The 27269-nt window shown below is 38.5% G+C and overlaps 1 protein-coding gene across 2 annotated transcripts in view; it reads right to left on the reverse strand.

Annotated features, from left to right (window-relative positions):
- The window catches only part of SCIN (scinderin), an 81084-nt gene that overhangs the window by 21593 nt on the left and 32222 nt on the right, over positions 1-27269 (reverse strand). For both annotated transcript variants that reach the window (XM_067746262.1, XM_067746261.1), the window contains exons 5-10: positions 14035-14127; positions 11712-11844; positions 11221-11309; positions 10181-10396; positions 7646-7767; positions 1954-2044 (exon numbers count right to left, since the gene is read on the reverse strand). In XM_067746262.1, coding sequence (XP_067602363.1) covers positions 1954-2044; positions 7646-7767; positions 10181-10396; positions 11221-11309; positions 11712-11844; positions 14035-14127 — 744 coding nt within the window. The remainder of the gene's footprint in view (positions 1-1953; positions 2045-7645; positions 7768-10180; positions 10397-11220; positions 11310-11711; positions 11845-14034; positions 14128-27269) is intronic.

Raw genomic sequence — 27269 nt, forward strand, 5'->3', positions numbered from 1 at the left:
CAGAACACCCTTTGACATAAATCACAGCAAGATCTTTTTTGACCCACCTCCTATAGTAATGGAAATCAAAACAAAAATAAACAAATGGGACCTAATGAAACTTAAAAGCTTTTGCACAGCAAAGGAAACTATAAACAAGACAAAAAGACAACCCTCAGAATGGGACAAAATATTTGCAAATGAATCAATGGACAAAGGATTAATCTCTAAAATATATAAACAGCGCATGCAATTCAATATTAAAAAAAAAACAACGCAATCAAAAAATGGGCAGAAGACCTAAATAGACATTTCTCCAAAGAAGACATACAGATGGCCAAGAGGCACACGAAAAGCTGCTCAACATCACTAATCATTAGAGAAATGCAAATCAAAACTACAATGAGGTATCACCTCACACTGGTTAGAATGGCCATCATCAGAAAATCTACAAACAACAAATGCTGGAGCGGGTATGGAGAAAAGGGAACCCTCTTGCACTGTTGGTGGGAATGTAAATTGATACAGCCTCTATGGAGAATAGTATGGAGGTTCCTTAAAAAACTAAAAATAAAATTACCATATGACCCAGCAATCCCACTACTGGGCATATACCCAGAGAAAACCATAATTCAAAAAGACACATGCACCCCACTGTTCACTGCAGCACTATTTACAATAGCCAGGTCATGGAAGCAACCTAAATGCCCATTAAGAGACGAATGGATAAAGAAGATGTGGTACATATATACAATGGAACATTACTCAGCCATAAAAAGGAATGAAATTGGGTCATTTGTAGAGACATGGATGGACCTAGAGACTATCATACAGAGTGAAATAAGTCAGAAAGAGATAAAAAAATATCATATATTAACACATGTATGTGGAATCTAGAAAAATGGTGCAGACAAACTGGTTTGCAGGGCAGAAATAGAGACACAGATGTAGTGAACAAATGGACACCAAGGGGTGAAAGCAGGGGTGGTGGTGGTGGTAGGATGAATTGGGAGATTGGGATTGACATGTATACACTAATATATATAAAATAGATAAGTAATAAGAACATGCTGTATAAAAAATAAATAAAATAAAATTCAAAAAAAAGAAATGAATGTAATAGTTCATGGGGAACTTCATGGGGAGCTAGTGCATTTACAGAATTCAATCATGTTGTTAATTTGTTAATTAACAATTTAAAAAGTTAGGTTTTTTTTTTTTTTTGTCGGTCCGCGGGCCTCTCACTGTTGTGGCCTCTCCCGTTGCGGAGCACAGGCTCCAGACGCGCAGGCTCAGCAGCCGTGGCTCACGGGCCTAGCTGCTCTGCAGCATGTGGGATCTTCCCAGACCGGGGTACGAACCCGTGTCCCCTGCATTGGCAGGCGGACTCTCAACCACTGCGCCACCAGGGAAGCCCAGTTAGTTTGTTTCTTAAAAGTTAATATGCACCTTTAAATTTAGGTCTAACTTGCTTTATTTAGGAACTAAAATCCAAGATGGAAAGAAAAACAGCTGGAAGAACAAATTCACTCTCCACATCTCAGTTTTTATGCACTAAAGTATTGGACTTACCTTTCTAATTACTTTCTACCTTTGAAGAAGCCATTACACATTTATAAAGATTTGAAAACTTGAAAGTGATCACCTGGGAGTGATAACTCAGGTAGAACAGTTTTAATAGCAAGTGGCTATCATTGATCTGATATGATTCTAAAGGAATGATTCTTTGGGGCTCTTAAATCTGTTAATAGTTTATTTTTGTTTCTGTTTTTTAAATTTTGTTTGCTCCCTCTTTTCCAGAATCTGAGAGAACGAGTATGGCATGAGAATAGGAATATTTAAATTCTAAAATGAAAAAAATATAATATTTAGAAAGGGTCAAATTCCCATCCCAACTTGGGAAAAGGGTTTTAACTAGACACTGGGCTAAGAAAACTTTAAGTTGTATAAGTTTTGGGGTAAAAATATCCCAACCTGCACAGCCTGTCCTCCAAGGGATCTATCCAACTGAACGGTCAGGAATGCGGAAGTCGTCAGCTCATCCCTCGTGGCATTTGCTCCTTGCCTGGTGGAACCAAAGTAAAATAAATTAGTTTGTATTTAAGTTTTAAGATCTTCTAATGTAGGCATTTCAAGCAGAAACTTAAGTTATTATGAAAGGTCAAGAAGAAACCGGCTGTTTTGACATGATAAAGCCATAGAAGTTATTGTTTTTTTAAAGTACTTAACTAACATTGAGCCATGAACTATCCCATGTATTGTTTAGAACTACATATGATAAGTATTTTTAATCTCTATTTCATAGGTCCATTTTTAGTTCCATAATTACTCCGCTAAGTAGTCAATTCTGTCTGATTTCAAGTTGGAGGTGCCTATTTTGGGAAACCATCTTCACAGTGAAAATAATCCATTTGAGTAGAATACGAGCCAAATCTATTAGGCTGGATATTAGAAGTACTTTATCTTTCCATGAATATTTGGTGATCATAGTAACAAATGTGTGGACCCAGAAAAATCAAGAAAATAATCATCAGAAGTAGGCAATGGTGAAGCCCCAATTTGTCATTCTAGCAATTCTTTAAAGGAATTTTTAATAAAACCGTAAAAGAAGCTAAACTACCAGTGACCCAGATAAGGATCAATGAATCGGGTCTTCTCTGGTGGTCCAGTGGTAAAGAATCCGCTTTCCAGTGCAGGGGACACAGGTGCGATCCCTGGTCGGGGAAGTGGGATCCCACATGCCACAGGGCAACTAAGCCCGTGCGCTACAACTACTGAGCTCACGCCTCAACGAGGGCGCCCGCATGCCACAATCTACAGAGCTCATGCGCCCTGGAGCTGGTGCGCCACAACTAGAGAGAGAAATCCTGCACACCGCAACTAGAGAGAAGCCCACGTGCTGCAACGAAGACCCAACACAGCCAAAAAAAAAAAAAGAGTCAATGAATCAATTCATCCAGTTCATTTGCAACTTCTCTTTCTAGGGTAGCTTGTGGCTATAACTCCAATCACTGGCTTAACTTATATAGCAACCTCTGGGAGATCTGCTTGTTTGATGACTTTGTGGGAGGGAAAAGCCAGTGAAAGCACTGAGCATTGATTGGAGCCACTCCTCCTATCTTTGTGTGACTAGAAGAACACTAATCCTGGAACTGGATTTTGAAAATTAATCATATCCTTTCTTCTGAAGGTTTGAGAGTGAGCTACCTGTTCCATACCCAGAACAGGTTAACGATAGCCTCCCAACCTGGGCAACACACACAGACACACCCCCCAAAACACAGAATTCAGGGAGTACGTCTCATTTATCTCAGAATATTTCATTGAACCAACAGAGTCAAGTGATTGATAGAAAAATGTTCTACAGTGGGGTGCAAAAAAACGGAAAGATATGCTCATGTCAGGCATACGTTTAAAAAAATAAAAAATGCTTTTCGTAACAAAGGCACCCATAAAGATACAGTCTTTTAAGGCTAATAGCCTAAATTTTCCATGAGCTTATCATGCTAGCAAACACTTCTGGTGGCCACTGGGAGCACCGGCTGGGGTGTAACACAGAGCTGAGGAAACACCAGGGTCTGTTATCGCCTGTCCTTCCTTCCTCACATCTGCAACTTCTTGGATGTTTCTTCATTTCCTTTTTTTTTCTGCAGGAAAAAAATTCAACTAACTAATAGACTACATCACCAAACTTTTGTCACCATTTTACTATTTTTTTTCCTGGAGTATTTCAACCAGCAAAACCGAAAACCCTCACCAAACTTTTGCCATCTGACACTCTTAATAAATATTTCACTGTTCATCTCGAGCCCTTCTTCCTCTTCATGCCAAAGTGACTCATGCTTCCATCCACACAGATTCAAACCAATTTGCTTTATTGATCTATGACCCAGGAGGTCAAGGACTCCTCTAATTTTGAAATCCTGTGCCTAAGGGGAAAAAAAGCAATCTACTTTGATATGATTTCTTCTTTATACATCTGTGGTGCTTGTTACTCATTAAAAATAAATGCTGCATGAAAATGGAATTTACTGCTTCAAGTGACTCATCATTGCCATTGTTCAAAGTTTGTTCACTTTCAACTACTTGACATTTCAGAGAAAGATCACTGCTGAAATTATTTTTCTCCTATCATTTTAGAATATAAGTGGTTTCAGAAATAAAGAGACAAAGTGATTTAATTCTAGTTTGTCACCTTCAACTCTGCTTCTTGGATTTAAACTATTTACGTCCCTGCATTGAAATTATCACATAAACTGGAAAGCTGTTTAATTTGAAAGCTAGTCTTCAAGAGGCATTTTCTAAATGCCTCTTTGCTACCTTTTCGGAAGTTTTCGAAGTTCTGCAAACCATACAATATTAACAAACTGACATATTTAACATCCATGATATTAAATGACAAAAACTCACAAGAGGACTCAAGCATCTAACTTATATTCTTGATATCTCAAAAAGTCATACATTCTCATCACAGAAACCTTGAACACATCAAACTGAAAGAAGAAAACTAAATGACTCCCTCCCCCAGCCCCAGTTCTAGCCCAAAGGTCATGACTATTAAAATGTAACATATTTTCATCTTGTTTTTCTCTTTGATTTCTTTACAGTGAGGACCAAACTTGTCCTCCTCCTAAGTTCCTTATCTCAGCGAATAAAACACTACCCGCCTGTGCACATACCAGAAATCTGGGGCCACCCTTGACTCAGTCATCTTCTCCGTTCTCTGTAACCAGTCATTCAGATGTCAACTCGTTAATACTTTGCACACTTGCTCATCCTTTCCCTCCCTTACACTGAACTCTGGCCATATCATCATTCAGTTGGATTATTGCAACAAATTCCAAATGGCCTCTCTGCCATCAGTCTCCCACCAGTCCATTCTTTAGATGTTAACCAGAATAATTTCTCTAAGATGGAAACCAATCATGTCACTCCCCTGTGCGAACTCTTTGACTGGCTCCCACTGCCCTGAAAATAAAGTTCATCTTCCCCAGGATAGTTACAAGGCCATTCACTATTTAGCTCCTTGTAATTTCTCTGGTTTTATCTTTTGCTCCTTAACTTTGCTCTAGCCATATATCATTACTAACCGAGTAGAGCACGATTTTCCCTGCATTGCTAGGAAAAACTTCCCTATTTGCTTGCTTTCATCACTCCCATTTTTGCTCCCACTTAGATGTCGCTTCTAAGAGCCCTTCACCAATAGCCTAGGAGTTAGCTTGAGTGTCTGTCCCTAATTCCCCAAAGATCACTCAGCTTGGTTTTATCTTAAACCCTTCATATTTCATTGAAATGCCTGATAACCATCTTTCTCTCTTTAAAGTATAAATTCTTGGGCAACGTTTTGGCTTTTTTTTTCCACCACTGTATCTTTAGTATCTAGCTCAGTGCTTGGCACATAGAAAGCGGTCTATGAATACTTTCGTACGATTGAAGGAATAGCTACTGCGTTTAAAATTTACGACCTGATTTAATCTGTTTTAGTTATATCCACATAGTTATTGATATGGATTACAAATCGCTAATTCCTCAAAACATTCTCTTGAATTACTTATTTAGTCTTTCTTCTTTGATCTGAGTGCTACAATTAATTATATTTTTTACATACCAAAAAGAATTAAGAGGAAGAACAAGAAACAGAATGTAAAAGAAAAGCTGACTCGGAACAATAAATTTATCCCTACAAATGCCATGCTTTGCACACACTTCTCTGAATTAAAATTTTAGAAAAGGAAATTGCAAAATAAGGACACAGCTTCTACCAAGGTATAGCTGCACACAGGCCTTAAAGAGAGCTGCAGATCAAGGTGTGAAATGTTGCTTCACCAGTTACAAGAGTTGTGACCTTGGGTTAAATTACTTAATCTGCCTAAGTCCTCCTTCCGTTTTTTTTTTTTTTTTTTTTGTGGTACGCGGGCCTCTCACTGTTGTGGCCTCTCCCGTTGCGGAGCACAGGCTCCGGACGCGCAGGCTCAGCGGCCATGGCTCACGGGCCCAGCCACTCCGCGGCATGTGGGGTCTTCCCGGACCGGGGCATGAACCCATGTCCCCTGCATTGGCAGGCGGACTCTCAATCACTGTGCCACCAGGGAAGCCCATCCTCCTCCCTTTTTTATCTTACCTTTCACTTGAAAATAATCTGGTTGTGAGGAAGAAAGATAATATATGGAAACATCTAGCACTTTGCTGGCACAAACATGCTGCTCAAATAAATGGTTACTCTGAAGATGGCATCTTAAACATAGAGCTAAATAGCTAAATACATTCATCTGTGACAGGATATGATGTGACTGTGGAGTCAGAAATGTCCCTGGACACAGTGGTTCTCATTAATGCCACAGTGTACATTAGAATCTCAGGAGTCCTACCACCACCTTTATTTGGTATAAAGTGGGGGCCAGGCGTTTGGATTTGTGAAAAACTGTCCAGGTTAGTATGCGCAGCTAGTGTTGGGAACCACTGCCTAAGGCAGTGCCTGTCAATCATTAAAGTGCATATGAATCATCCTGAGATCTTGTTCAAATGCAGGTTCTGCTTTAGTGGGTCAAAGAGAGGGCCTGACATTTTTCTAACCAGTTCCCTAGTGATGCCCATGCTTTTGGTTCACAGACCACCCTTTGGGTGCCAAGAACTATGGGATAGGGAAAATCATCTCATCTCCTTTACTTGGTTAAGCTCAAGGCACTGGCCAGTATAAGTGTTAAGTGGTCACACTGTGTGGACAGATGTCTCTGTCATCTGGTGGGACGCTCACCAGAGAGAAATGTCACGGTATCAGCAGACACCTAAGTCTGCATACGTTCAATATGTTCCCTGAAGATTGCCATCACCATGTAGGCAAAGGCAGGATCCTGCTTCACCCTTGCACCTTTGGCCTACAGCCCTCAGCTTTAAGATCTTTTTTGAAAATTCTTTTATTTTTCTCAGTCTTCTCAGAAATATTCTACTTTTCCTGATTTCACTTAAAAAAGACTTTGAGAATCCCACATTGCATGATTTGTTGCAGAATCCCGTCCCTTTGGAAGAGTCCAGCATGCTATGTGTACTTCACTTACTTGGTTGGACACTCCGCACTGGCAATGACTCTCTCTAAGTGAACTCAACCTTCAATTAACTCAAGTCATTATGCAAAAACCATACGAGATATGGATGCAATGGCATTTTTCTTCATTACTGCTATGAATTTCATGAGGACAAAGAATAAGGATGCATCAATTTGAGGTCTCTGGAGTATGAAATAGAATCATAAATTATATACATGCCTTAGAGGATTTGCATCATTGAAATGTTGCAGCTCCAATCAAGATGGGCTCTGTGAATTTTAACAAGAAGACATGGCACCTGATGCCAGTTGGAGTGTTAGCTTGCATAGGAGATGAGTTATTCAACTGTATATCCACTAAAGGAACACTACCCTTGGGCTATCAAAACCTTTCTCCTAGGTTAGAAAGGATGACACTTATCTAATCCCTCCTGCTTGTGGACAGCAGCTACAGAATACAGTCAAAATCATCTCGAAAGAATACTACTTGCATGTTATACAAACCTCACTGGCGTATTTATAGGATAATTCTACCCCCTATTGCATGGAATTTAATGAAATTTAACTTTGGAGCAAAATGTGACCTCTACGGAACTTGAGATCTTATGAAAGAGGGAGACTTACCAGGTGTAGATAATCTGTCCTCTGGGATAAGTGTAGAGTATGATGTAGCAGTCACCACCATAGAATTCACCATACGAGTTTCGGTCAATTTCGATCCTGCCATGGTTTTCTACACGCCAAATCTAAAAGTAATGAAATATGTGTACCCAAATCAAAATTTTCTTGATCTAATGATACTTCTCAGAGGTTTAAAAAACATTTTGGTTTAGATCTGTCATTAAGGAACTTTTAAATTACTTTTCTAACTAGTTTACAAATTAAGCAACAGGAAGAAATTTTTATCCATTTGGCAATTTGGTTATTGACTTTTTAAGCCCTTCTAGTTCTTTTGTACCCTTCACAGTACTTAGCTCAGTTCTGAGCCTGTTGATCGATAAATACATATTGTTTGATCGATTAGTGAAAATAACATGACACTCTAGTGGAATAACAAACTGAAATATTTCGCTCAGAAATACATCTCTTAACGTACATAAAATTTTTCATCAGTTTGGAAGTAATTTTTTTTAAATTTCTTTTTCCCTGTGTTTTAAGCCATGAGACTATTGTTTTCCCAGGTAAGAGTGGCAGATTGTGACCAAATAATAAAAATACCAATTGCATGACTTCTATTTTCAAAAGCCACCATCTAGGCATGAGACTGATTAAGATAAAAGCAGGCAGAACTAGTTATTTTCTATTTCCTTATCCTCGTCACAGATTAAAGACACTTTTAATTAAAGATTAAAAGTTGGAGAGATGAGAGTTGTAAATGAAACGGGAAAGTAGCACTTGAGTGAGAGACTGCAGGCACTATGTGTGCGAGCACCGTCCTGCCTGGGTCCTGGGGAGGCTCAGGATGGACCCTTTGCTTTCAAATAAGGAGATAAGCAAGTGCAGAAGAGCAGTGCAGAGTTTTCAGAGAGCAGCCTTCCCATGCCATCCCAGAGGAACAACGGCAGCATGGCCTGGCTAAACCCAAAAACCTAGAGAAAGCCCTGGATGTTAATATCCCTGGGATGGCATGGGAGGGCATCTCAGAGATGCTGTGCCCTAACGTGGAGACTGCAGCTGGGACACACTTGGTGCTGGGAGCCACATTTGCCATGGGGTCTGCTGGCTGTGTTGAGCTCCAGAAAAGGATGTCTGAGCAGGAGACAGACCCAGCCCCAGAAGCTAATACCCCTCTGACAGCCATCATGGTTGGGGGCGGAGGGGGGGGTACTTCTCCCTTTGCAGTTCCCACAACCCCTGCACAGCTTAGATTCACACTTCATGTCTCTGAAAAGAGAAAAAGCTTTTAAATCTTTTTACTATATACTTTGGTTCAAGCATTGTGATAAGCTCTGGGAATAGAGAGATAAATTATTCAATTCCCTCCCTCAAGGAACTGACAAGAGGTCTGGGAGGAGAAACCTGTAAGTAAATGAACAATTCTGTGGTACTTATATGATAAATTCTATGAAGAATATTACTTATGGCTTGAGCACAGAGAAAGGTCATTTCAGTGTGGAGGGAAGGCTTCTCGGAAGAGGGGCAGCTTGTAACTTAACGGAGTTACAAAGGAGGAATGGGAATGTTAGCCTGATGGCAGAGGGGAAGAGTGCTCAAGGCTGTGGAAGGCTGAGGTGCAGAGAGCAAGGGTCAATCATGGAGGTCCAGGAGGCCCACCTGAGGATGGACGTTCCCAGGAAGACTGTGGAAAGCCAGCAACGTATTCTAGAATGGAAGTGACATTATCCAGTTTCCCTTAAATTAGATGACCCAACAGCAGATTAAATGTCAAGAGATTTTAGTTAGGGAGAATTCTTAGGAGGGTTTTAACAATTTTTGTCAAAAAATAGCAATAACCGGGCTTCCCTGGTGGCACAGTGGTTGAGAGTCCGCCTGCTGATGCAAGGGACACGGGTTCATGCCCCGGTCCAGGAGGATCCCACGTGCCGCAGAGCAGCTGAGCCCATGAGCCATGGCGGCTGAGCCTGCACGTCCGGAGCCTGTGCTCCGTGATGGGAGAGGCCACAACAGTGAGAGGCCCGCGTGCCGGGGGGGAAAAAAAAAAAAAAAGCAATAACAAACAAACTCAATTTGAATGCTCTAAAAATATCTGTGATTTTGGCACATGACACATGCCCAATTTGCCTTTGTGACTGCCTCTACGGTGCAAGGGAAGGACAAACTTATGTAGTGGGTGCTTTTGGAGCAAGGCGCCCTCACTGGACAATGCCAGTTGCAAGAGCAGGAGCATTTCTGGACCAGGAAACAAGATGGAGATGGCTGGGTTCCATGGAGGCCTCTAAGGTGATAATTAGGTGATCTTGCACAAATCGCCTAACTTCTTAGAATCTCAGCACACACACTGTACATTAGGACTGAAGGCCAGACAACAGCTCTTCCAGCTTTAAACTCCCTGGTTTAATATACAGTCTTGAACCATTTTTATTAATAATAAAAATTCACAATTTACACAGTTTGTAGTTTCCTGAAGTTATATTTCCACATATCTTGCCATAAATGGGCTTGACAAGGACAAACAAATGAACAAAAACATGTAAATACCTCCACTTTGCCGGAACCATCATCCACCATATTATGCTGGGCTGCCATTGTTGGAGAACTGTGTAATTTTGAGGCGTCAAATGGAATTTGTTTTATTTGAGCCACTTTTTCTGTGACATATACTTTCCCAAAGCCATCACTCTGATCTTTATCTCTCCAGTCCTTAAAGAACTGTTTGAAGATTGGTGTTTCACCTCCTTCTGGAAGAACTTGAATCTGAAATTTAAAAAATAATAATAATTATCAACAGAAAAGTAAGAGACCAAGGAAAAACATTAATCTAGTAGTGGAGAAAAAAACTGAGGAAATGCAAAGATGATCCTGCTTTTTGTGATGACAGATGTAAACTTGGAAGCTGGGATCCTTAATTGAATGCAAAAGGGAAGGTTATCAAACACGAAGCTAAAACAATGCAACCTGGCTTTTATTTTTTCTTACAGCTAAAGTAATTGCCACTGAATCTGAATGTTTGAGAGAAGAATAAAGTTATTTTGTATGTTATCATTACAGTCAAATAAGTTTGACTGTTTTCCTACACTAGGTTCATAAGATGTCTGTGACCTGAAAGAAATGATCTCGTTGTGTTACTTATGCCAGGACATAAAAACGAAGAGCAAAGATGAGGCTGAGCAATTCAGAAAAGAAGAGCAACTATCCAGTGTCTATGTTGATCTCCATGAAGGCAAATATTCTCTGGGCATTAGTCCATGTCTATACAAATTGCTCTAAGGAATAACTGATAAATGCTCTCAGCTAATTCAATTGTGGTCGATCATCTTGACTTAAAGGCTATGGAGGAAGTGGATGTGTTCTTATTCTCATCACAAAGTCCCGTGGAAGGTCTGATCTCCAATTTCTGCAAAATTCCATCCTCCACACAGATGTAGTTCTAGGGACGCATGATACAGCATGGCACACACGTGAGAATGACTTCCGTGCATACGTTATTTTGAACCAAATTCTTTCATGAGTTTTGTGGCGATGTCATGAGCTCCCATGTTTAAAAACATTTTTTCTAGCCAGTTCATTTCTACACATACCTGAGTATTAGTAGAATAATGCATTTTTTCTAGGAATTCTTCAGCTGTCTTCATGGCAGCCTTTCTCTCCTGGTGATTAGCATCTCTACCTAACATGCAAGATATATGAAAGAGACAGAATTTCAGAGAAGCAAGGTATTATATGATTAAGAAATATTTGTTCACCAAAAACTAAACAGAATTATAATTGAATTTAACTACAACCCTGAAAGAATAGCAAAATTTTCCTAGTATACTAAATATATTTAACAATATTGTAATGAACACTCGGTATAAAAAAGATTCTTTTTATAGTGCCCAAAGGCTTTCTTTCTCCCCATCATCCCTGGTAAATAATGCTGGTAGGAAGAAAATATAGGTTTGATGTCTGCATTTTACAGATCACGCAGAAACGTAAGATTTTTTTAAGTTAGAAAAGATGTTTTATTGACCTTTCCGAAGAAAAATGTATAAATCTGAAGTACGTCAACAATACCAATGGCACTGTTTACCTTTCCATACAAAAATCTGTTTTGCAGCACCGTGGTCCAAAATGAAGCATTCTTCAGAAAGCAGCATCGCCATGGAGAAGGGGCTTTCTTCTGCCACCATGCTCAATTTCATGGAGCCACTGGCATCTGAAACCTAACATGAAAATCATGAGCTTGCTTGGGGACGATCAATATGTTCTAAACTCTTTGATCATGGTGATGGCTGCACAACTCTGTACATGTAATAAAAACCACTGAATTGTACACTTTAAATGGATAAACTTTACAATCTGTAAATTATATCTCAACAAAGCTATTTCAAAGGAAACAAACAAACAAAAAACCCCATGAACCCAGTTATACCCTTAGAAAGGCTTTTTTAAAGTCCTTTGGGGTTAAAAGTATTACTAATAAAAAGTTAAGTTTCAACACAGAAAATAATAATGATAATAATAATGGATAAGGTTTGTGGTGATTTCATATAGACTAGGCACCACACAATGAACTTTAACAAGATTATTTCTTAATTTTATGAATACAACAATCTTTTAAATAGGTAATAACCTTACACTCACTGCACACAAACAGAAAGCTGAAGCTTAAACATTCATTCATTCAACATTTACTGAGTACTATCATATGCCAGACACTGTGCTAAGGAAGGCGTTGATACATTACAGTTTATGCTTACAGATTTTTTTCAATATGGGGCCTGTAATTTACCTCAATTTATTTAAATACTTTGTGTAAATTATCAAAGTAAATATCATCTGTCACAAATAAAACTGTGTCACAAGTAAACTTACCTAGACTCTTGAAGTTTGTAAACGACTACAGAATATATATATTTTTAAGTTTCAGGGGATCTTACAAAATTTGCTAAGTTAGAATTCATTGTTTTTCAAAGGCCTAGTAGGCTGCAAGGTAATCCACCTGGGCACTTGTTAAATATGCAGATTTGAGGGCCCTACCTAGATCAGTGGTGGGGTTTTGCAGCACTGTGGTAGGGCTTGAATTCTGTATTTTTAGAAATCACCTAGGTGACTCTGCTTCCCAGGTCTGTTCAGCAATCCCAAATTAAAGTATTTTCAAAAGAACTTTAGAGTTAGATGTATGCAATACATTAAAGATCCACTAGAGGGAGCATTGTTTCAGCATTAACATGTTCACATTTTAAAATATTTCCCTTGTCCCATAATGCTGTCCAAGAAGCAGAACAGCTTTATTTGATGATGTGACATAAAAGATATTTGTTAAACTGTTGCAATTGGGTTTTAGAAACAGTAATAAAAAATAAGCAGCAACAAAGTCTTTAGAATAACAATTTCTGTGTGGCTTATATTAAAATCATCAGTATTTAGGAGTGGTAACCACATTTTCCTTTGTCATCTAGGAGGAAAAGAATCTACTTCCTCTCCCATTCTACAAAAAGGAAGTTATTCTATACAAGTTAGTAACTTGATCTTCATTTAAAATCACAGCGTGTCTGAGCCAGAAGGTCCCTTTAAAGAGCAGCAAATATAATCCCTTCTTGTAAGAGATGAGAAAACTATTCAGTTCTGCAGGGAGATTAAGGTCTGCTCCAAATCACATGCTTAGAAAGTTACAAGGGGAGGGAACACTTGAAGGATCCCATCTGAACCGTCTCCTCGACTGCTACATCTTGTGGATTTTGTTACCCTCAACAGCAATAAAATCATAAAATTGTGGAGTTGGAAGGAACCTGAGTAATCTTCTAATTTAATCTCTCTCTCTCTCTCTTTTTTTTTTTTCAGATAAGAAAACTAAGACCCTGAATGGCCATGTCTTGCCCAAGGTCACCCAGGCAGTCCTTCCCACAGAGCTGACATGGAACTAAGTCTGCCAACGCCCAGGACAGTTTTTACCCTGTTTCCTTCCAGCGGTTTGATTTGATAGCCTTGTGCTCATAACAAAGAAAGCCTTCATGATGGCTAAACAGGATATTTTAAATAAGGGGATGATTTTATAGCTTATGAAGATTTTATAAGAAAAAGCTTACAAAGTTTTTTTACTTCATGAAGGAAACATTTTATTGAATGTAATGTATCAAAACAGATTGCTGCAAACTAATACAGCAACAATATATAATTTTATTTAAATCACAGCAAGTTATTATTTGTTGTTTTTAATAAAAATTTTAAAAGTAAGAGAAAGAGGAATTTAAATAACTATGCTAGAGCAAAGAACGGATTCTGCCCACACATTTCTCTTTGAGGGCAATGAGGAGAAATGCCATCTGTAGCAAAGAGTCCCTCCCAGTACAGGCCTCCCCAGCAGCTTCCAGTCCAGTAAAAACAACAGAACTCCCTAACAGTGAACCCACCATGTAGAGTTTAGCCATTTTCCTGTTAGTTATATCTGCTATCATGTCGTCATCCTCTTCTCCATCCCTAAGCTCCGGCTTTTCCCCTAAAACCTGGGAAAAAAAGTACACAAATAAAAGATAAAGACCTCTCATTAATGGTGCAAAGTTAAAAAAAAAAAAAAAGTAAAACAGCTTACATTTCTAAAGTCATAGATTATAAAATATTGGCAATCAAAATGACCAGGCTCAGACATGTCTCACCAGTCATATTAAATTGTCCTTTTACCATGGGTCATATCAATCAATGGCATTTAGTAAACAGTGAGTTTGCTGGTGATGTGAAGGAGAAAGTGAAATCCCAAACTTGAAAGTGTAGGTCTCCGTATTATTGAAATCTAGGAGGAATTAATTAAAATTTGAGTTCTACGTTCAGTTCTACAACAGAATTTCTTCCATGACCTCTGCCTCTAGCAGCAATCTATAGGCTTTATTAATTTATTATCACAAAGACTTGGTCAAAATTACTATCTGAGGGTAGGGTACTATGATCATTATTGATTTAGACGAAAGTGTAAATTAACCACACCATGCTTTGTTTCCTGCTGTATTTTTGGCATAGAATAAATGAATGTTGAATGAATGAATGCATTTATTTATTCTTTGCATATCTGATGCAATCCAAAAGTTCAAGTAAAGCATTTGGTAGAAAATACATTTGAATCTGTTTTGAATTTCTGTACACCAAAATCACAAAAAAAGTCTATAAAGCACCTTAATTAATTTAATTAACTGACAAATATCATAGGATGTTAAGGATGGGAATCAAATATAAATTTATTGAAAACAATGGGATTTTTATAACAATACATAGATATAAATTCAAGTTTAGAAAATACAAAGAAGCTATTCACTTAGATTCAATAAATATTTAATACACAATGAGATTCCTTGCATAATGTGCTTTATAGTTAGTATTCCTCACAATACATTATGTGAAAATATATACTGCTGAATACCAGACAACAATAAAAATGTATATAAATTCTAATCCTTGCATGAGCATGCCACAGCCTCGAGTTTAGAAATACATTAAAGACTTATTTCCTCTCAGAATATGCCCATCTTTTTGTTTATACAGTGATCAATAAAACCCTTTAATTACTGACCACACTAAATGATTATAATATAGTTTTTCTTTTTTTTTACTAAAAGTAGGATCAAGACAAAAATTAAAATACAACCAAAAGTGCTTATTTTTAAAAAACAGTTTTACATTGGTAGAAATATGTGTAATTTATAAGAGCAGTGAAAGGTCTCATATACCCGTTAGAAATTCTACTTCAACCAAGACAGTAGTTTGGAATCAACAGTTTGGGTTAAGGACATATTTAATACTGGGAAGTCTCCCAGTGGACTAAGTCTGAGATTTGGGATATACTCGAACTTTTAATTTTCAGACAACAATTCCCATATTAGCTAGGGATCTTAGCCTCTCAAAGGACTGTAGCATAGTTGGGAATTGAACCCAGGGAATTTACCAGAAACAGGCTTAACTCCAGAGGTACAGGGAGGCTATATATTGTCAGATATCATTTTAAAATTCAGTTCATCAACTAAGCATTTACCAAACACCTCACTGGGACATACAAAGGAGTTTCCAACCACCCTGCACAACCCTTACAAACTTTACATCCTTCCTAGAAAGAGGAAAATAGTTTAATACGTTCAGCTTATCAACTATGCCACACATTTTGATCTTTGAAATAAACTGTAAATACAGCCTTTCTTTTTCTCTACAGGTAGGATAATGTCTAAATTTAAAAACCCATTTTAGGTTTCTCAAGTGATGAGCATTTAGCTCATGTAACCCTTTGTGTATGAAATAACATATACTTTGACAATCTAAAGAAGAAGCCGAAGAGAGAATCCTTATCTCAGGATGTTCCATGAAAGTTTCATCTGTTGTTCTAGCCAAGTCCTGCCACTCCAGCTTGGAGCCCCCCTTTCCTTCAATTATTTTCTATAAATCTCTACTTAAAAGTACCAGCATCCTCTAACATGCTCCAAACTTACCTTATCTCTCCACAAAACTGACCATTCTCAATGCTCTGTTTGTGTCAGTGAATCTCTATTCCTCTATTCACCTGGACTTAAAATCACGTTAGTTTTGAATACCTCCTGTCCTCTACTTTGAGTCTCCTAGCCTCTTAGTCATTAAATTCTCCTTCTTTATGATGATGTTTAGAGTCACTGTTTCCTATCTACATTCATCCCCACCCTAATGTAGTTCTTCATCACCCAAGTCACGGCATATGCCTACTCCTGTCAATTCCCTCCTGCATTCAGTCCCCCCTCATCTTTTCATCCAGAAAGTTATCCTGGACAATGGCTGGAAGGCCCATCTTATTTCACTTTACTCCAATGCTTCAAGAATATGACTCCAGATAAAGATTTATATCTTTTATCTGCAGCAGTGATTCTTAAGGTTCAAGGTGCTCAAGCAACATCTGAGTAACTTGATAAAATACAGATTCCCAACTGCCAGCTATTAAGTCAGTGGATCTGGGGTGAAGCCCAGGATTCTGCACTCCAGATGATTCTGAACTGGATGCTTACTGACAGAGCCCCAACTCTTCTCTCTGGATTCCAAGGCTCCTCAAGAGGCTGGATGTGACCTACTTGGCATTATTTCCCAGCATCTACCAAGTAGCCTTCTCTAATCAAGCTCATGTTTCCCATGTCCACTGGGAGCCATGCACTTTCCTTCCCCAGGGCTGTACCTAATGCTCTATGTAACTGCTACCTAGGTAGACTGGCTATGGCAGAAGCAAAACTGAACAATTATTCTTTGGTTGATTCAGTTAATTATAATTAGCACAGTAATAGTTACCACTAACTGGATGTCTACCATGAGTCACACACTGGATCAGGAGCTTTAGACACATGTAATTTAAATCTTATAAGAGCTCCCATTAACCAGATACTGTTATTATCATTTTACAGAAAAGGTCACTGATGCTCAAAGAGGCAAAGCAATTGTTTTCCCAAAGCTGCTAAGTGTTGAGACTGAGATTCTGGTATAGGTTCCTTTAATGCCATTTCTGTAACTTTTAGAATAATTGGTTGCATACTTTCCTAAATCAAGAGAAACTAGGCAAGTCTTTGAAATGGACAAAAAGATTCTTTCCATGGATGGTGTCTAAAGGACCCTTCTGGTGATCTGATGTTACAGAGGTCTGCACCTTTCCTTCTCTTTGAGTTATATTTTAATCCAGTAGAAGACTGATAGCAGCAAATGATTTTGTCCACAGAGATGCACAGGCATTTTGTCTGGTGGAGATGAAACTAATTTCTGCCATGTGAAAGAGGCCAGTTTTGCAGTTACTAGCAAATTCATTTCAACACTGATTGCCCATACCTTTGTCTGTTCTTTGGATCATCTTTGAACTCACTATAATATCTTAGTTGTTTTCTTAGTGAATGACTTACTTATATGACATCTTTGACATGGTTATTTTATATTTGTCTGAGATTCATGATTTTACTTCTTTGAAAACTATCCTTTAACACATAGTACCCCACTTGTCTAAACCACAGATATTGGAATCTATTTATATATTTATTGCCTTTTACTATGGTGCATGTATTCAGCTAACACTTTTCAAGTCCATTATGTGCCACACTAAGTACTTTAAAAATTTAATATAACCAATGCTTATATGTTACTATGTACCAGACACCATTCTAAGCACTTTACATTTATTAAGTCATTTCATCTTCATAACAAGCCTATGAGGTGGCACCGTTATTATCCTATTTTATGCCTGAAGAAACAGACTAAGTAACTTGACCAAGGTCACGCAGCCAGTAAGTGACAAAGTCGGGATTTGAACTCTGGCTCCAGAGTGTGTGTTCTCAACTAACAGGCTGTACTGCCTCTTCTAGGTACTTCAAAAGATCTTCACTTAACTGTTTAGGCCTTGTCTCTGGAGATAAAGCAGAAGTTTCTTCATAGCAGAGACTGTACAGGGGCCACATTTATCTCTCCCATTCGGATCAGAACAATGCCGGCAAATACCACAGGTGGCACGCATCCTATACACTATGGTTATGGTGCTCTACCTTCCTCTCCACGTAGCTTTCATCTTTCTCCAAATCCTCTCTGTCTACTCCCCTTTCCTCTTGGTTCTGCCTATGCTGTGGGCATTACAGGTCAAAAGAGAGAAGTTCTCTCATCATATCAGAGTGCTGTGGGAGCAGGCAGCCCTTAAAGAGAAGATACAACAGGGTGCAACAAACATGAAAGAGCTACCGAAGAATGTAAAATAATAGAGCAACAATACTTCTTTACCCATAAAACTGTCAAAGGTCAGGAGAAAACTGACTGTATCTAGTGTTGGGAAAGATTCAGTATTCTACCAGGCACCCTGCTGAGAAGGAAAATTCTTAAAAGTGATGACCAGTAGGTAACAGAAACCTTAAAAGCATACCTATCATTTAACCCAATTATTCTATTCTAGTAGTTTATTCTAAAGAAATAATTTAAATGTATGCAAAAATTAGTTTAATGAATATTCACCACAGCATTATATAATATTAAAAAATGCAAAAAAATAATTTAAATGTATGCAAAAAATTAATTTAATGAATATTCACCACAGCATTATATAATATTAAAAAATGCATTATAGATGGGATGTGAATACAAAAATGGGAGCATCTATATCTTTTCCTCTCTGTTTTGTCAGTAACGTAACGGAAACGCTTAACAATGTTAAGTCACTATTCCAAGTACGTTAAAGAGGTTGGAAATTTGTGGAAATACAATTTTGTTCTCTGCCTAAATAGACCTTCTTTCCCGCTGTATACTCTGCCTTCAACAGGAGATCAATTCAGAATAACTCAGAAGATATTTATATTAAATCATTAAAGCAAATACACAATCCAACTTTAGATTCACAATCCTCTAGCTTCAGAATTTCTGGGTTTTCATGACCTGTGCCAAGACCATCCTCAGCGTCTTCTATGTTTCTTCTATACGACCCACTGTGGCTTTGTTTTAAAACATAAGTTGGCCTATGTGTAAATTTGTTTTCTCAGAAAGAAGGACGAAGCAGTTAAAAACTTTGCCGTATTTTCATAATCCTTACTGAATTTTCACATTTGCAATTGTTTTTATTTTGAATCTTTTAGCCAGTCCCACATATTTTGGATACAAAGTTCCAACATTTGCAACCTTGCTCACACAAGATGCATTTTCCCTCCTTCTGATGTCTGACAGAAAAGTCGAGATGCTTGGACACTCTACAGTAAGTAATTAAAGTGAACAATAAGAAAAGAGGGGATAATACGTGGCCTGGAGGAAGAACAGTACATAACTCAAAACTCCAGGTCACCTGGGATCAAAATGATCTACCCCGGTGTCAAGTCCTACCGACATTTAACATAGAGGGTCTTATGTACTTCCCAAACCAAGTTCATCTTGACAGATGAGGAAAATGAGGCTGCAAGAGGTTAGGAGTTTGCCTTAGGCCCAAATCTTATAAACACAAAGCGAGGATGTAAACCCCAGGGCTTCCAACTCCTACGGCAGTGCTTTATATAGATAATGAGACATGGCACTATTCTTACCTTAATTATTTTACTGTAAATGGCTCTGCTTCTTTTATCACTAAAAACAGAGTAAGCTTCCAGGTTCTAAGAGATAAAATTTTAATTACTCAGTAGTTTTTTGTGTCTTATTTCCTTTCCCTAACTGGTAAAAAAAATCAGTACATTTCAAGCATATGGAAAGAAATTGTTAAAGTGAAGTACAGCTTCATAGTTATGGTGTGTTTACTTCAACGCATTTTATGCCTTTGGTAAGACTACTTTTTGATAATAGGGAAGAAACACATATAAAATGATAGGCAATTCTGAGAAGAGCCACGAACTCCTTTAGCCAGCTCCACTTAATATGGGTATGGTTCCAACATTTGCTCTCCTGCTTTCTCTCAGTGATGTGCTTCCCCACCTTTAAAATACCTTTACCTCTTTATTGATATGTCAAATAAAGGGTAATTTAATACATCAAATAGTGGATAAAGTACTTTAGACTGAGAGAAAGCATGTGAAATACATATTGGGATAAAAGGACAAAGCGAACCGAGCATCTGCAAAAGAGGGTTCGCTTCATTATCTAGCTCAGGGCTGTCCAGTAGAGTTTTCTGTGACTGTAATATTCCATATCCGTGTATCCAATACAGGTAGCTAGTAGTAACTAGCTACCTGTAGCTACTGAGCACCTGAGATGTGGCTTATGTGACCAAGTAACTAACTTTTAAATTTTATTTAATTTTAGGAAATTTAAATCAAAACCTAAACAGCCACATGTCTCTCAGATGCTGTATTTGACAGTGTAGCTCAGGAGGACGCAGAGAATGCTGTGGCCTTGGGAAACTCATCATGATGCAGGTCTGAACCTCAACATTATTGTAATATCAACGTATTAGAGATTAGATTTAGAGGGTCAAACTCATGAGAAAGTTTACTCATAAATTATTATAATATGGAAAGCTAATCCACAGGTTACTATTACAGAAAGCTAACTTACAAGTTTCTTTAACATGGAAACCCAACTCACAAGTTATTAAAATATGTAAGCCAGAATGTCAACTTTTTAAACTACAGCAGCTGTTTTTCACTGGCTGCATATTAGAACCACCTAGGAGTTATGATATAGAACACTCAAGTTTGAATCCCATCCGCAGAGATTCTGAATGAAGCCCTGGCACTGTGTATTTGAAGAGCTCCTAGGGCCTGGTTTGGTGATATGATTTAAACCTTTAGTGGCTTCAGCTCTGTGAGCCTGGCTCACTCATCTTAACCAGCAGGACAGGTCCGCCAAGTCTTTCTGATTTTCACGTACCTTCACATAAAGAATTTCTCTCCTGGAAAAATTAGCAGGCCTGGTAGTCTGGAGGCTGCCCTGGGTCAACTCTTAGGTAAAGATTTTAGGCCCTCTGCTCTTTCTGGGGATTATTAAACCCTTCTATTGTAAGATCTCAAAGCCATTTGGACATTTGTACCCGATCAGTGCTTGAATGGACACTTTCATCATTGGCCTTTGGGGTTCCTAATCGCTATGCTTCACAATGGGCAACCCCACCTTTGTCTGTTTGACAATCCCTTCATTTGCTAAGATCAGACAACCTGAGCTGGATGGACCCACAACTAAGTGACTCTGTGACCTTATTCTCATATTTAAAATAGTATGATAAGTAATGCCACTCACAATGATTATGATGATTAAGTGAGGTAAATAAACCTGATTCACATATAACATTTAATGAGATTAGGTGGAGTTTTATGGCAGGAGAGTTGTGAGTCTCCTCTTTATCTACATAATTAAGAAAATTTCCAAGCGCCAACATTTAATGGAGCAAACTCAAAATGGCTTTCATATACTCTGAGGTTCTTGAAAAATACTTGCATAGCTTTCACACTCACATTAAAGGAATGTATTTTCTTTCAAAGAAAATGTCTACCCCAATTACCCTGCACCTAATGCCTTCATAGTATGGATGAAAGGTTGAATGCTGACACTAAGAGATATGAAGGGTCAAGCCAGCCCACTGAGCGCAAAAATTGTGCTGCAAAAGCTATTACTTGTGATATGTAATAAAATAGGTATGATTGTCCAAAGTGTGTAGAAAAGTTTTGGAAGTTATAAAATAACTTCACAGCAGATGAGATTCCCATCTCTCTGCATATTTAAGATTTGCATGCTCTGGAATGAAGATCTGCCATGATCTGTGAACCACAGGTCTCCCATTCCCATTCCTATATGGACAAGTTACACAGTCTCTCTATGACTTACTTTCTTCATAAAGTGAGGATGTAGAGATGCTACTGGTGCCCTGCCCATCTCACCTTGCTCTACCTCAGAGGTCATCGCCAGATAATTTCTTAAAGGCCAAAGCCTTCTGCTCTCTGTCTGATGGCATTATCTGGCCACCAGGCTGTACTGTATCTACATACAAGGCAGGCTAGAGGTTCTGGGGAGTTAAAACCCAAGGAGTGACCCTCAACAAATGAGGGATGGGAGTTACCAGCTAAATCCTGCAGCCACCTCAGCCTTCAGTGGGCCAGTCCTGAAGTGTTCTCCATACAGTTTCTCAGAGGGCCCCTCAGGGACTAAGCCCCAGTTGTCTGCAGCAGTAAATAACTTATTAACAAACTATTGCCTCATTTTACTTCTACTCCGCGCTTCCAGGATCATCTTCCAAATAACAATCTGCTCCCAAGTCCTTGTCTCCAAGTTGGCTTTTGGAGGAACACAGACCAAGACAGGGGATAATAACTGTATCCACTTCACAGGGCTGTTGTAAGAATTAAATTAGCTCATCCATGTACAGCCCACAGAAGAACGCCAGTTGTATAGTAAACACTGAATGTTTGTCCTGGTGGTGCTTTTGGTGGACCTCCTCTGCAGCAAATAAAATCCATGACAAATTTACTTCTTAGATTATGGAATTTCTGTGTCAATGATGAGAAGCACTTGCATCATATAAAGAAAAATGCAGCTAGAAAGAGTAAAAAGTGAACAGAAAATTCAGCTGACCAGTAAGCCATTTGCCCTTACCCTTGTAAGGCATGACAAGATGAAATTATGACGTCACCTAGCAATGGAGCACCACGACAGTGAATAGCAGAGCAAATGATATTCAATTGTGGGGCATTTGCTACTTGCTTTGGAACAGTTTTTAGTCAACATATTTGTCTTGTCCACATGTCCTCTATCAGATTTCATCAAAATTTATTTTTAGTTTTGGTTGGCTTTTTTAGTTACCAGCCTTCACTGAAATAGAGCATTGATATTTAATTTCACAGTTACACATGGTATAGGACTTCATTTCCCAGTATATTTGTATGGCTTTTTTGTGTACAGATACTAACAGATTTTCTGTTTAATAGTACGTTAGTACCTGTTTTCTGATTAGTAAAATGTTATGAAATATCCAGAACTGAGGATTTCCTATTGAGAGTTTCCACTGAGAGGATACTGTATTGACAAGAACAAATCATGCTTTCCTGACAAATCCTTCTTACATATAAATATATATATATGTATATATATACATATATATATATAAATATATATACATACACACACACACACACACACACACACACACGCACACACACACATATCCAAAACAAAGTAATTGTAAAATGGTGATGCACTGGATACCCTTGCAAACATAACAGCAATTCTAATAGCAATAACAACAGTTTTGCATTTGCAGAAGTACTGTCAATATAACCCAATTCCATCATAGTGCGATCCTTGGCTCTGGATAAACATGACTTAAAATCACAAGCTAAATGGCCTCTATCTTAGGGAGTTCTTTCCAATATGTGAACACTTTTCCTCATGATATTAAACAATAATTACAAAATAAATACTAAGGAGTTGTGAATCATTGACTCTTGAAAAGTCAACCTTCTAATATCTGGGCTTGGCTAATTCTTAGCACAAGATGTTAAGAGGAAACATATAAAATTAATATTACAGTTAACTATTATTATATATTTTAACTATTTATTTTACAAAATGAATGTCAAGGAGTTGTGAATCACGAATCTTAGAGATCTTACCCTTTGATATTTGAGTTTGGCTAATTCTTAGCATAGGAATAAGAAGAAATTGACCTAAAATTGCTGAAAGAAAATATAGTCTTACTGTAAGTCTTTTTTTACTCTATCTATATATATATAATCACTAATACTATAACAAACATGAGGAGAAATATAAATAATAGCGAGACTAGAAACCTGCCATTCTAGTTTAATATTTGTGTTAGTTTATCATTTCAAATATAGAAAAGATCCACCCTTCCATACAACCCATCTGTCTTGGAATTGCATTATCCTGTTGATGGGTTCTATCGGGGAAATGACCTCATTCAGAAATGCTTGCCAAGTAGTATTAGTTTGGACTGATTATATAAAAGTGACATCTTATCAGTGAGGTCACAAGTCTTCAATGTGGAACTTGGGTGTGACAAAGTGGAAGATTATTTGAAAAATTATTATCTTATTGTTGTATATAGTTAAGTATACTTTTACTCTATTTCTTATCTTTGTTCAGAATATTTCAACTTCCCCCACTGGATGAATTGGTGAGGAACAAAATGGATATCTGAACTAAATACTAGACATCCAAATAAAAGATTCATTCAAATAAGTGACAACAAATGAATGGTGCCTTGAACAGTGCCTGGCACATAAAGTAAGCTATCAATAAATGGTAGATACAAATAGCTACAGCAACTATAGTGCTCCTGGAAGCATCATAACTTTGCAGCATGCACTACTCGTCACTATAATCTTTGGATTTGAGGTGTGTACTAAGTATCATTGCTGTAAAGCAAAACAGGGGCAATGATTTAATTACAATGCAACAGATATAAGAAAAGGAAAGATTTCTATTTTCTGGTACCTCTGATACTTCCTCTCTATACGTAATATAAGGACTAATCTAGAGAGAGTGGCAAATATTTTGGACCCCTTTACCTTAAAATTCTTTGAATGGTAAACCCATAAATGGACCTTCTCTCTCCACTTGGCTCTCATAATAATGTTATTTCAGACAACAAATTCTGGTGAACGTCTCTGCTGTGCCAGACACCATGTGATATAAATAGGAAATTCCAAAATATGTCAGACATTGTTCAATTTCCCAAAAACTTACAAAAGGAGGTTGGAAAATAAAGGAGGGATAAACAAGGAAGCTAAAACTAATTGGATAGCACACAAAGAGCAGTGTACCTCTCTCACAAAACGTTTTTTGTTGTCTCTTAGTGTTAAAAGTGTTTACTGTGCCTATTGACCAAATTAGTATCTCAGGCAGCTCAAATTTCCATCCTCACAAAGTACAGAGTTGTGACTAACAATGAAGTAAGAGGGCAACAGAAAATAATTTAATGAGTGGTGTGTGTGCATTACAAACCCACAAAATAACTATCATTTACATTTAAGGAGCTCAAAACACCCAGGTTTATTCCCTGATGCTAAAAAGCTGTGATTTTGATTCTTATTTATACTATTTTCCTATAAATCTTTAGACCCTTTAAAAATACTGTATACTCACTGTTCCAAAATGCTCATGAAGGGGGTTTTCAAAACAGCTCCCTTGGCGTCCCTGGTGGCGCAGTGGTTGAGAGTCCTCCTGCCGATGCACAGGACACGGGTTCATGCCCAGGTCCGGGAAGATCCCATGTGCCACGGAGCGGCTGGGCCCGTGAGCCACGGCCGCTGAGCCTGCGCATCCGGAGCCTGTGCTCCGCAACGGGAGAGGCCACAACAGGGAGAGGCCCACGTACCGCAAAACAACAACAACAACAGGGCTTCCCTGGTGGCGCAGTGGTTGAGAGTCCACCTGCCGATGCAGGGGACACGGGTTCGTGCCCCAGTCCGGGAGGATCCCACATGCCGCGGAGCGGCTGGGCCCGTGAGCCATGGCCTCTGAGCCTGCGCGTCCGGAGCCTGTGCTCCGCAACGGGAGAGGCCACAACAGCGAGAGGCCCGCATAACGCAAAAAAACCCCCCCAAAAAACAAAAAACAAAACAAAACAACAACAACAAAAACAGTTCCCCGACTTCTATTATTGGCACTCCTTTGGTTCATTTGATATTATTTTACAAAGATAAATGGGGACTGATTTATCTAATCAAAAATCATCCCCAGAAAATAAAGTTTCTCCCATTCTCTATGGTATCATTTTTAAAATGACTAAGCATGATTCAAATACACAATGTTATTTTAGTTAAAAGATTAAAATATAACTCCATGTAAATCCAGTAAACTCAAGGTTATGCTATGAAAGCAAACGTTTCCACAGAGAAGCTTCATGGAATGTTGACAATTCTAAATTTCCAAATTCCTGCTTGCTTTTTCTTCACCTTTTGCTCTACATGCTGAAACTGTATTACTATTCCAGTGCTTAGATGATTAAATGTTCAAAATCACTCCTGCTTTAACTTTCTGTAAATTTAAATTGTACAACCTTGGGAAGTGTTAGCACCACCGCCTTTGATGTTAAGCATTGATGTTAAGGATAAGACAAATATATTGGGTGATTTCAAAAACAAAGCTCTACATCTGTGTAGTTCCTTGGAGTGCACGGAGCGCATTCACTTTTTTTTTTTTTTTTTTTTTGCGGTACGCGGGCCTCTCCCTGCTGTGGCCTCTCCCGTTGCGGAGCACAGGCTCCGGACGCGCAGGCTCAGCGGCCATGGCTCACGGGCCCAGCCGCTCCGCGGCACGTGGGATCTTCCCGGACCGGGGCACGAACCCGTGTCCCCTGCATCAGCAGGCGGACTCTCAATCACTGCGCCACCAGGGAAGCCCCACATTCACTTTTTTTTTTTTTCCCCCCCACATTCACTTTTAACCCAGTGGTGAGGAGAGGCAGCACCGAGACTGTAGGCAGCAGTCCTAGGCCAGTGGACAGCAGTGATGTGTACTAAACAGCAAGAAGGGTGGACAAAGTGGACGCTAAGTGTGCACTTAGTGTGTTTTAGTCCACACTAAGTGGACAAAAACAGAAATAGTGTCCAATTTTGCTGAACACTAAATAGGGAGGTGACCTGACCTGGGAAGGAAGATTTTACAGATGGCAGAATCCAACTGCAGCTCCTGGGGACATGCATTTTTATTCACAGAATGAAGTTTTAGACATTTGCTGTCTATTTCCTACTGTGCTACATACTCTCACCTGGAGTGTATGCAATCTGCCTAATACGTGGGAAGGTAGATAAGCTCAAGACTCAGTTATCACTTTCCAGGAGATGAGCTGTAACTATCAATCTGTAGAAAGAAGACTAGCAGACTCTATGGATTATCCTTATCTAAACACTAACTGCTCCGACATAAATGCAGTTGGTTTTAAAACTTAATCAACCATATGGCTTTGTTCATATATTCACCAACACTATCATCTATAACACAGGGAATTTTTTAAAGCAATACTATCCTGTAGAAAACAGGAAGACAAATGTAATTGGTTTTCTAAAACCACAAAGTTCCCAGTTAATTGTATTAATTTTCTAAATATTAATGAGCAATGAGTTAGAGCTGTGAGGCTTCCACAGATATAAAGGCAATGTCTTGTCTTCAAGGAATTTAGAGTAGCATTGTTAAGATATAAATTTCATTGGGCAAAGTACTTTGGGGAAGTATAACTAAAATTTTACTCTTTGCCTAAATA

Source organism: Pseudorca crassidens, chromosome 8 (assembly GCF_039906515.1).
Source record: "Pseudorca crassidens isolate mPseCra1 chromosome 8, mPseCra1.hap1, whole genome shotgun sequence".
NCBI lineage: Eukaryota > Metazoa > Chordata > Mammalia > Artiodactyla > Delphinidae > Pseudorca > Pseudorca crassidens.